At 49.3% G+C, this 10535-nt stretch overlaps 3 protein-coding genes across 5 annotated transcripts; 2 read left to right on the top strand and 1 right to left on the bottom strand.

Annotated features, from left to right (window-relative positions):
* Positions 1–73: 73 nt before the first annotated feature.
* Positions 74–1883, top strand: SERF2 (small EDRK-rich factor 2). Of its 2 annotated transcripts, none has more exons than XM_047735844.1 (3): positions 74–210; positions 813–921; positions 1523–1883. In XM_047735844.1, exons 1-3 carry the CDS (start codon positions 204–206, stop codon positions 1806–1808), a joined length of 402 nt encoding a protein of 133 aa, XP_047591800.1. In that variant the 5' UTR covers positions 74–203; the 3' UTR covers positions 1809–1883. The 2 variants fall into 2 exon arrangements, with proteins under 2 accessions (XP_047591800.1, XP_047591802.1); XM_047735846.1 differs by having other exon boundaries at positions 1546–1883.
* Positions 1884–2024: 141 nt separating this feature from the next.
* Positions 2025–7687, bottom strand: SERINC4 (serine incorporator 4). Of its 2 annotated transcripts, XM_047735848.1 has the most exons (12): positions 7227–7687; positions 6565–6741; positions 6212–6390; positions 5703–5782; positions 5475–5568; positions 5001–5212; positions 4726–4821; positions 4500–4626; positions 4026–4098; positions 3552–3600; positions 3255–3408; positions 2025–3069 (listed from the first exon to the last, which is right to left on the bottom strand). In XM_047735848.1, exons 1-12 carry the CDS (start codon positions 7632–7634, stop codon positions 2871–2873), a joined length of 1848 nt encoding a protein of 615 aa, XP_047591804.1. In that variant the 5' UTR covers positions 7635–7687; the 3' UTR covers positions 2025–2870. The 2 variants fall into 2 exon arrangements, 1 of the variants encoding a protein (XP_047591804.1); XR_007128518.1 differs by lacking the exons at positions 2025–3069; positions 3255–3408; positions 3552–3600; ... (3 more) ...; positions 5703–5782; positions 7227–7687 and having other exon boundaries at positions 4490–4821; positions 6212–6959.
* A 118-nt stretch (positions 7688–7805) lies between these two features.
* Positions 7806–9213, top strand: HYPK (huntingtin interacting protein K). Its single transcript, XM_047735847.1, has 4 exons — positions 7806–8111; positions 8436–8491; positions 8853–8904; positions 9053–9213. The coding sequence occupies exons 1-4, from the start codon at positions 7950–7952 to the stop codon at positions 9146–9148; spliced, it is 366 nt and encodes a 121-aa protein (XP_047591803.1). The 5' UTR covers positions 7806–7949; the 3' UTR covers positions 9149–9213.
* Positions 9214–10535: the final 1322 nt, after the last annotated feature.

Here is a 10535-nt window from a genome sequence, read left to right on the forward strand (position 1 = left end):
AACCTCCGCCCCATATCCGCCCGGGCTGAAGCGTGGCTCGCAGCCCCACGTGTTTCTTTCTGTCCAATGAGAGACTGAGCCCGGGCTCAAAGGGGCGGGGAGGAAAGGACGACTTCGTTACGCTTGGAGAAGGGGGCGGGGCCTGCAACGACGGACAGAACGAGGGGACGCAACGGAGGCAGGCCGGAGCCGCTGCCGTCGCCATGACCCGTGAGCACCGAGACCCTCTCTTCTTACCCCTTTCTCCCCGTCCATCCCTAAACACGACTGCCGAATCTTGGCCTTGACCTCCTCCTGGCTTCCCCAGCAGGGCCTTTCTCTGGAAACGCTTTTTGAGACCCTCACACTCGGCGCCGGAAATCGGCCTTTTGCCCACCGCCACTTCTTGAGAACCCCCTCCCCCTTCTCCCGCTCCAGTCAAGCAAAGGCCCTCCGCGACCTTCCGCGCCGTGGCGAGAAGCCCCGCGCCGGTGATAGGCCCAGAGACCCCTACTCCAGGTTGCAGCCCATCCCCCACAGAGACCCAAACTGTCCACACATCACCACCAGTCTGGAACCCCGTGCCGCCCCGAAACTCGAAACACGCGGGCTCCTCGGAACCGTTGTTCTTCCACCTCCCAGTCTGACCTGCCCCGTGGCAGCTTGTCATCAGCACCCCCCAACCTCCTGCCCCACTATGGGCCCCAAAATGGGCCGGTGTCGGGACCGAGGAATAAGCGCTGGACCCTGGTGGTGTCCGGGTGAGGGAGGAGGGTCGCCTGTGTGTGGCCATAAAGGCCCCCTGCGCCTCACCTTTTACCTTCTTTCTTTAGGCGGTAACCAGCGCGAGCTCGCCCGCCAGAAGAATATGAAAAAGCAGAGCGACTCGGTTAAGGGAAAGCGCCGAGATGACGGGCTTTCTGCTGCCGCCCGCAAGCAGAGGTAGCCCCAGGGAGGGGAAGGGAAGGGAGGGGAGGGGTGAGACCTGGGCTAGACCGAGGGTTGTACCAGGAAAGAGAGCTACCTCAGGGTGTACGTCTGGACTAGTGAGGGGCAGAGTGCATTGCTTCCTCTAGAGTTTTATTTCCTCCCCACCCTCTAAATTGTTAGCTCACAGCCTGACAGGAAGGGACTGGGGCGGGTGCCTGCCCTCGGTTGATTTCTGAGTGCCCCGGAGTCTGACCTTAAGGGCAAGGACAGGGAGCTTCACATTTCAAATGCAGTAGTGGTTATGACAGCACGGTACTTACGGCCCTCTTTGGTGTTCAGTTTCTCCTCCCTTCTCCCAACCTTCTCAGTGGTGTTGCTGGGTGTGGTACTCAGCAAAGAATAGCCTTGGGCCTGTGTGGCCAGACTTCTGACCCCTTAGGCAACAGCCAGATAGAGACTGATTGCCTTTTAAGCCTCAGCTCTCTTCCTCTTGTTCTCCTAGGGTGGGAATACAGCAGGCACACGCTGAATTTTGTCCCATCCACTTCCATCTTATCCTTTGTGCCCTTCATCCCCCTGCATCTTGTCCTTTTTGCCCTCTGGTACCTCCCAGTGCCCCATCATCTCTACCCCCAGGGACTCGGAGATCATGCAGCAGAAGCAGAAAAAGGCAAACGAGAAGAAGGAGGAACCCAAGTAGCTTTGTGGCTTCGTGTCCAACCCTCTTGCCCTTCGCCTGTGTGCCTGGAGCCAGTCCCACCACGCTCGCGTTTTCTCCTGTAGTGCTCACAGGTCCCAGCACCGATGGCATTCCCTTTGCCCTGAGTCTGCAGCGGGTCCCTTTTGTGCTTCCTTCCCCTCAGGTAGCCTCTCTCCCCCTGGGCCACGCCTGGGGGTGAGGGGGTTACCCCTTCCCAGTGTTTTTTATTCCTGTGGGGCTCACCCCAAAGTATTAAAAGTAGCTTTGTAATTTCTTGAGCGCCTGGTTTGACTGGGGATTTGGGGGGATGGGGATGGAGGAATGGCTGCCCTTTCCCACCAAAAGGGGAGAGAACTTTAGATTCTAAAAGGTTGTAGATATATAGACTAAGTGAAACATCACAGAGGAAATTCTTTATTTTACTACAACAAACAGACAAGTACTCCAAGTATGTGGTAGAGGAATCCTCTAAGAACTTTAGGAACTTCTTTTCTGTGATTTTTGTCCCCCACCCAGACCTTGAACACCATCCCAAGGATGGAGTTGAGGGTCTAAGAAGGAAGGCTTCAAGACCTAAGTTTATGCCCCTCTTTCTCATTCTTCCTCATTTTGCTCGCCTGAAACTTTGCTTGAAAGTTGGCCCCCAAATCCTCCTGCTCACTGACTTCCCACAGTCAGTTGCTCTCTAGTGTTCATATTCTCTTCTGTTCTGTCATTCTTCATGGAGTGAGGGTGGTTTTTGTCTTCCCACTTCCTTTGACCTCAAGATCAGGATAAAACCTAGGGTGGTCTCTGTTTCTTTCTTTCTGTGTCCTGGCTTGTTCTGGGCTGTTTATCTCCCTGTGCCCAGGGCTGAACTGCTTGTTTTTCTTTTTATCTCCAAGGGCAGAGCCAAGTAAGTCTTCAGTCCCTGTTGGTCTTTCCCTGCCCCCATCTCCACTGTGAGAGCCAGGAAAGGGCTAGTGCCGCACTGTCTGCTGGGATCAGCAGTGGTTCCTGAGCTGCTGACTTGGGAGTTAGGTTCTTGAGCTGGGGTAAAGATGGAACACTAGCTCCAGTGAGTGAGACACTCTGCCCATGGCATTAGAGTATGTATGGCCACTATCTCCTGTTCAAAAATAGTACTGACTTCAAGGGGAGATAACTGCCCATTGTCCCATTGTGTCCTTGAGGTACCTGCTGGGCTGGGCAGTTCCTGAGTCAAGACAGGGAGTATGACCTTAAGGGAACCCCAGTTAACAGTACCTAGACTGAGTATTTGTTACCTTGCAGTACTTATGCGAAGGCCGGGTCCCCTGAATGTAGGAGGTGGCTGGGAGTCCTGGGTGGGGGACCAACAGAGTGGTACCAATAGCAGCCCAAGATAGAGGAGTACACAGGCCCAGCATGAAGCAACCTTGACCCAAAAGGTAGCCCAGCTACCCTTGGTGAAGGTCTTTTCCAGTTCTGCTCCCTCATAGCTGTGAAACCAAAGTCTCTGGTTAGAGAATACATAGGACCTTACCTTTCAGACCTGTCCTACCTCCCCACCAAAGATAATGGTGGACCCATGTGTCTCCTGAGAACCCTTAGGACTGGCCTTAAATTGCTCTTCCTAAAACAGGTTTTCAGGAGTATATATATCCCAGGCCCACTTCCATCCTACCTGAACCAGTTGGTAAGGGTAACCATGACATAGAGTGATGCAAGGAAGAAGAGAAAATGGAAGGCAGAATAGCTGTAGGAGAGATGCTGGGCTTGTGCTGGAGGAGCTGGAGAGGTGTCTCGGTCAGCTGGCCTGACAGCCCCACCCCTCTGGCCTGGAGAGAGGGAAGGACTGCTAGCAGCAGTATGGCTGAAACACTTCCTTCCTCCCCCAGTTTCTTTTGTGAAGGCGCTCCAGGGCTCTTTGGCACTCTGCAGAAATCGACACTTTTTTAGGGACATTCTTAATGACACTCACCTTCCTTTGGTTTCACCGTTTCAGGGCAGCAGAAACAGAGTGAGGGCTTCTGTAAAACAAAAGGCAGCATGTTTTGGAATGACTTTTTAAAGAATGTGAGGGTATTAATACAGGAAATTCTGCTTTGAAAAGATTAGTCTGACGTAAAAAGCGGAGGCACGCCTGGGTTCAAATTCTAGCTCCAGCATATAACTGGCTATGAAAACTTTGGTAAGATGTTTAACCTTTTGTGCCTCAACTTCTCCATTTGTAAAATGGAGCAAATACCTACCTCACAGGGTTGTTGTGAGGATTAAATTAAATGAGATGATGAATGTAAAGTAGCACAGTGCTTAGCACATTGTGGGTACTTAATAAAAGGTAACAGCAGCTAGAATCTGAGCATTCTGGGTAGAGGTTGGTAGGATGTGTGTGTATCTTTGTCTGTGTGTGAGGGGGGAATGGCATTGGGGCTGTTGAGCTCTCCATCCTCACCTGGAACTCGTAGCTGTAAACCTTGACAATCCACAAGGGCCCAAATACCTCAGCCAGGTAGGAAGCCTCATTACTGAGAAAGAAGAGACAGTTCTCAAGCAGGTCCAGTCAAATAGCAGGAGGATTGCCTGAGCGTATGTACTGTTAGCTGGTCCATATTGGTAATCCTCAGGAGGGTATTCTATTTCCAGAGCCTGTTTCCCCCAAATATTTATAAATCTCATCATGTGAGGGCCCTAAAACCTTTGTACATATTTTTAATTCTCAAGTCATTCTCCCTACCCCCTTCATCTAATACAGATCATCTGACAAGTGCTATTTTTAGAAATTGTTTCTGTTTATGGGGAACTTCCCTCACTCTTGTCTTGCTCTAAAGTTCAAATAAACCATGGTCCGAGACAGTCTCCTGACCATCCTTCTCTGTCCTGGGTATTCTCCCTTCTCTCATACCTCTCCCCTTGATACCTTACGCACCAAGCAAAAAGGACACAAGTATACATGATGCCAGCACTTAGCACTGCCAGAGAAGTATCTGGTGTTTGCGATTCCACTTTACTTAGGCCAGGGAGGCACAGAGTGTGATTTTGTCCTTCAAGGAATACTGAGAAGGGGAAACAAGAAAGGTGGTAAGAACAAAGAGCTAAGTATTTGGCAGGAACAAAAAAAGTTTTAACCTGGGGAGTCCAGGTCTGGTCCTTACCATTCTCTGGAGGACGGCTGGACAGTGCAGAGAAAGTCAGGTACATGATATAGCAGCTGATGATAGAGGCTTGTAGAAGGCCAGAACGGGGTTGCCCTGGGGAGAATGGAGATCATTGCTTTTGTCTACAGAGAAGTTTCTTCCACTCATACCCCAATCTATACTTCTCCCTACCCTTAGGAGGAAGCAGGCAATTGACTAAGATTAGGGAAGCTAAGGAATTTTTCTATACTAAAGGCCTTCCAGATTTGGAATGTTGCAAGGCATGTACCCACTGAGGCGTATGCAGGGAGCGATGGAGAGAAAGGAGAGGAGGCCACAGAAACAAAGGTGCAGACTAAGCAGCATCTTGTTGAGTAGGCAGCCAGCTGGGTGTGTGTAGTGGCGGAACAGGAGCGCAGCTGCCACACCTGTCATGCTGTAGAATCCCAGGGTGGCCAGCAGTACCGCCAGGAACCAGCAGCAGTCTTGGGCTGCACCAGTCTGCCTAAGGGTAGGAGGTGGACAGTGGCTTGGGGCTCCAACTCTTCTTGCGCATTACTATTCCCCCTCTTCCAAAACACTGGTGTTACTACCCATCCCACCTAGCCCACAGAGTCATGTTTCTGAACTTTTTGGTACTGCTTAGTGGGAAGTTAGGGACCACTGACCTGTCTGTCATGCCTTTTGTTCGACCACTCTGGGTTGGACAACCTTCCCAGGTCAGACAACCTTCCCAGGAAGAGCCTTTAGGGTTAGGTGCACCTTACCAGTTTTTGTTCCAGGAATGGGCAAAGGCTGTGATAAGCACCAACTGCAGCAGGATGAATGTGAAGCCTCCACAGATGCCAATGTAATGCCAGGCTGCAAGTAGGTGGCACCAGTGGGAAAATGTAGCTGACCATGTCATTACTCCTATTTTTTTTCCCCTACCCTCACTTTTTCTTAGAACATCTATTAGCTTACGCCTGCTGATTAGGATATGAGATGGAAGGTACCTGGGAAGAGATGCTCATCGGGGATGCAGAAGGCAACAGCACAGAGACCTAGCAGGAACAGCAGTTTGAGGAGCCAGAAGCTGGTTAGGAGACAAAACAAGACTCAAGAAAAGGCAAAGGAGAAAGCAAAACTATAGGAAAGGGGAGAGAAGAGACAACTAAATATAGGAAGGGAGGAACCAGTCCCATGTGAGAGGGTCTGGAAACAGAACCATCCTAGCCTATTCCAAATTCTCTCAGATACCATGTAATAACATCTGGACAATGTTTCACAGTTGACAAAGGGTTTGCATATAATAACCCCACAATTAGCTTCATTTTAAAAATTAGATGTTCAAAGAGGGTAAGTACGTGGGGGCTCATGGTCACACAGTAAGTATGGCGGAAGCAGGAACTTAAAGCTTTTTTTGGAGTTTTTACACACTTACTTCATCTTGGAATTTCCTTTACTCAGCTTATGCTTACTTCCCTCCTCATCCTTACCCCACCCAAAGTGTATATACACAAACCTGTTATGGAGCTGTGCCCTCAGGCTGGTGGGGGAATGGAGCTGGACAAGTAGCATGGCCTGCAGCAGGTGGAAGGTGGCAGTTCCTGCACATACTCGGTACACAGCTCCAGAGCCACTGAGCACTGGGCAATGAGGGTGGCCAAACAGATGGGCACACAACCCTGAGGGCATCTGGATCTGGGGGGAGAGTGCATGTGAGAAATGGCAGGGCAAATCATCATGTATAGAGAGGTACCTGCTTCTCATGGGTATATCCATTCACTTGTCCCTTACCCCCCAGTCTGAATCTTTTGTCTGAGGGTTTCTTCTTTTTCTTCTTTTCCTGTTGGCAACCCGAACCCTCTCACTTACCCCATGTTCCTTCCCCCAGACCCTTTCCACTACTCTCTTTGACAGCAGGAGGCAGCAGACTGCTGAGGACCCCAGATGGAGGAGGATGTAGAACAGGCGGCTACAAGTAGATTCTGTGACAAGGGGGCACCTAGAATGGCAGCAGCAGGTACAGCGAACAGGCCCACAGCAGGACACCTGGGGGTTGAGCAGCAAGATGGAGATTTGCTGAGGAAAAGCTTACATTAATATATGCATTAGATTAACCCGAGGCTGAATTCCAAAATTTCCCTTTCCCTTTTCTTCTCTCCTTTTACTCAGGAATTCTCAGAATCTGGTTCCAAGCTATTTAGGATTGCCTTCCACTGACATCAAGTAGAGCTTTGATCATAAGAGATGATGCAGGCTTGAGCAGACCTTCCTAAAAGCCTAAGTCACACCTGGCCTCTCACCTTTCTGTAAACCTAAAGATCTGGTACTGGGAAGTGGAAGGAGAGGTTTAATGATCCTAGTCTCAGGGGCAAAGAAACGGAAAGGCTTCTGAGGTGAAAGGAAGGCCTATCATTTTTATTCACTCCTGTGGGTTTTCCTCCCCAGCTTCAGTTACCATTCCCTTCCATTTTTTTTCAGATAGTTCTTGATCAGGGGACCTTTCAAGCCCCTCTGCCCAAGTATACGCTCACCTGATAGAAGGGAGGATTCACCATAATACTGCTGACTTCAGTGCGTTGTGCCAGGCGGAGGGAGGTGCTGGCGCCTGTGACAGCCTTTGCACCCGCCATCCTTGTCCCAGGGATTAGGCCTAGGTCTACCAGATGGAAGGTAGATGAGAAAGTAGCAGCTTTCGTTTGTCCTCCGCCATGGGCTGCCACAGTGCTGGGGGTGGTCACCCACTCTAAAGAAGAACGGGGACGGACATCAGGAAAAGAACACCGACCTCCAGGATGTGGTGAATGCAAATGTCGATGTAAAGCTGCTCTTTCTCCAGGGCCTTTGGGCCACACAGGCTGTTCTCTCCAGATTAGGGAGCAGTTTGCAAATCTGGCCTCTAGTGGATTAACATTCCTAATTGGTTTAGGTTTAGACGTCATCCTTCCTGGTTGAACGGAATTGGGGGCAGGGGAGGAGGGTTGGGATGGAGTGGGTAGGATCTAGGTGAGAAGGATGTTGGATGGGAAGGTGTGGAGTGGTTAGCTGTGGGAGAGGGCCTTGCAGAAAACACTAGAACCTCCAAAAGTCTGAGAGGCTACCCGCTTTCCTGGCTGAAGTTTCCAGAATCCAGAACATTAGTGAAGGTGTGGCCCGAGGTCAGCCCCGCCTCATCCTCTCCGGCGGAAGTTTCGGGGAAGCTACCGGAAGTCTTCGTGAGTGGGGCGGGGCCTGTGCAGCGGCACAGTGGGATCGATATGGCTACCGAGGGAGATGTGGAACTGGAGTTGGAGACTGAGACCAGCGGCCCGGAGCGGCCTCCCGAGAAGCCACGCAAGCATGACAGCGGTGCAGCGGACCTGGAGAGAGTCACCGACTACGCGGAGGAGAAGGAGATCCAGAGTTCCAATCTGGAGACGGTGAGGTTGGCCGTGAGCGTGTCTGGGCGGGCTGAGAGCTGAGGGGCCTCTCAGATTGTAACCGGAATCCTGGCTCCAGGACGGGCTTCCTGTCCGGTTGGCGAGAGGAGTCACTGGAGCCCGCCGCTTGCGAAAGGGAGCTTGATGGAGATGGTGTTTAAAGTGGCCCTAAGGTGCACAGAATTGAGTTAAACCTAGGCCTTGGTTCCTGATACACTCGTCATGTGAATAGACACACACAACCTGCCGCCCGCTTCTTACACCTTTTTAGATTATTGGGAATTGTGGGTGGCAGAGCGGTAAGGAGATCTGTTTTTCTCATAGGCCATGTCCGTGATTGGAGATAGACGGTCCCGGGAGCAGAAAGCCAAACAGGAGCGGTAAGTCTTCCGTAGGCACAGTCAGCCCTACCAGTTCCTCACTTCCCCCCATACGAAAATAAAAGCTATCGTTAAGCGTTTGTACCTTGTACCGTTCTTCAACTCTGTCACAGATTTCTACATGTATGAAGTTTACAACCTTACTTTCTTGTTGGTGGAAGGAAAGGCCTGACAGCACCTGCTGCCTGCTGTAAAGACTAAAGAGGGGAGGGGATGGGGATGTTAGGTGAGGGCGTGAGAGTCATTTTGTATTTTCACTCAGCAGTGTTCGTTGGGAGTCATTTATTTGTAAGGCACAGCTGAGAATGAGAGTTAATGGTGGAGGTAGAGAATGAGGACTAATGTACATGAATATTTGCAGGGAGAAGGAACTGGCCAAAGTCACCATTAGGAAGGAAGATCTGGAGCTGATAGTGAGTAGTAATGCCTACCTAGCCTATGGGCAGAGCTTACATTGGTTAATTGGGGTTGTTTACTGAAACAAGTCGAGTCAGCAAGTCTTGGTGGCATTTTAATGCCCCAGAAGAAACTTAGGTAACATTGTTGATCCTTTTCCTGCAGATGACAGAGATGGAGATCTCAAGAGCAGCTGCAGAACGGAGCTTAAGGGAACACATGGGCAACGTGGTAGAGGCTCTTATTGCCCTGACCAACTGATTTGTGCTTTCTCAGACCCACTCATTGGATTATTTTATTTCAATAAAGATGTAGCCTTTTTTTTCTCTTTTTTTGCAGTTATATCATCTTGGATTGAGTGTTATGTATATTATACTGTGTTTTATTGTGGGAAATTTACATGTTGGAATATAACTGAATTTAAGCAACTCCCCTCCAGCCCCAGGCGTTAATGAAATCATGTGAGGGATCAATCTAGAATGGTACCTCATGACCTCATGTTCACATGCAAATACTGGGAAGCAGGTCAGGGTCATTCATCTGACTAGCCTTCAGTAGTATTTAGGGTATTTGGAATCTCAGCAAGGTTGCTGAAGCCCATGGCATGGGTCTCTAGGGTGGTTTATATACCACCAATCTTGTTCATAAGGCACTTTTGAAAAAAAAAATTTTTAAGAGCACACAGTGGCTGTGGGTCGTGGCTGAACTTGTTTCCCCAACTGTAAAATGATATATACCTGATAGGTTGTTTTAAGAACTGAGGAGTTGGTGAATGTGAAAAGCTTGGCCTAATACCTGCCTCACGGTGGACACTCAGATAGCAGCTATAAATGTGTTCTTAAAAGAATTTCAGTGTTTTATTCTCATTTTGGCTCTAGGATAATTCTTAAATTGTATCCCTCTGGTACACACATGTGACATCTTTATGTGTCAGAGGACAGTGGGAGAAGGAGAAAATCCCAAGCAGGCTCTATCCCCAGTATGGATCCTGACATGGGGCTCAATCTCATGCTTCTGAGATTATGATCTGAGCCAAAATCAAGAGCTGAGTGCTTAACCATCTGAGCCACCCAGACACCCTGTTCATAAGCCCCGTAAGAGTTAGAATTTAGGTACTGAGGTGGAAACATGGTTAAGTTCAAAAAAGATATCAAAGCTTAGGTCTTATGCAGAATTAATCTATGACTTTATTTTTAAAGATTTTATTTGAGATAGAATGAGAGCGAGCACGAGAAGGGGGAGGGTCAGAGGGAGAAGCAGACTCCCCGCTGAACAGGGAGCCCAATGTGGGACTCCAGGATCATGACCCAAGCTAAAGGCAATCACCCAACTGAGCCACCCAGGTGCCCTAATCTATGACTTTAATTTACGAAGTTGATTTAATTGAATTCTGAACTGCCACAACACTATACCTTACATTCCATTTCCTGGAGACAAGACAGTTTTATTTTAAGAGTTGATCAACCTTTGGCCAATTCATCCTTGCTGAACTTGTTTCCCCAACTGTAAAATGATATATACCTGATAGGTTGTTTTGAGAACTGAGGTGTTGGTGAATGTGAAAAGCTTGGCCTAATACCTGCCTCAGAGTGGACACTCAGATAGCAGCTATAAACGTGTTCTTAAAAGAATTTCAGTGTTTTATTCT

Source organism: Lutra lutra, chromosome 7 (genome assembly GCF_902655055.1).
Source record: "Lutra lutra chromosome 7, mLutLut1.2, whole genome shotgun sequence".
In the NCBI taxonomy this organism is placed as follows: Eukaryota; Metazoa; Chordata; class Mammalia; order Carnivora; family Mustelidae; genus Lutra; species Lutra lutra.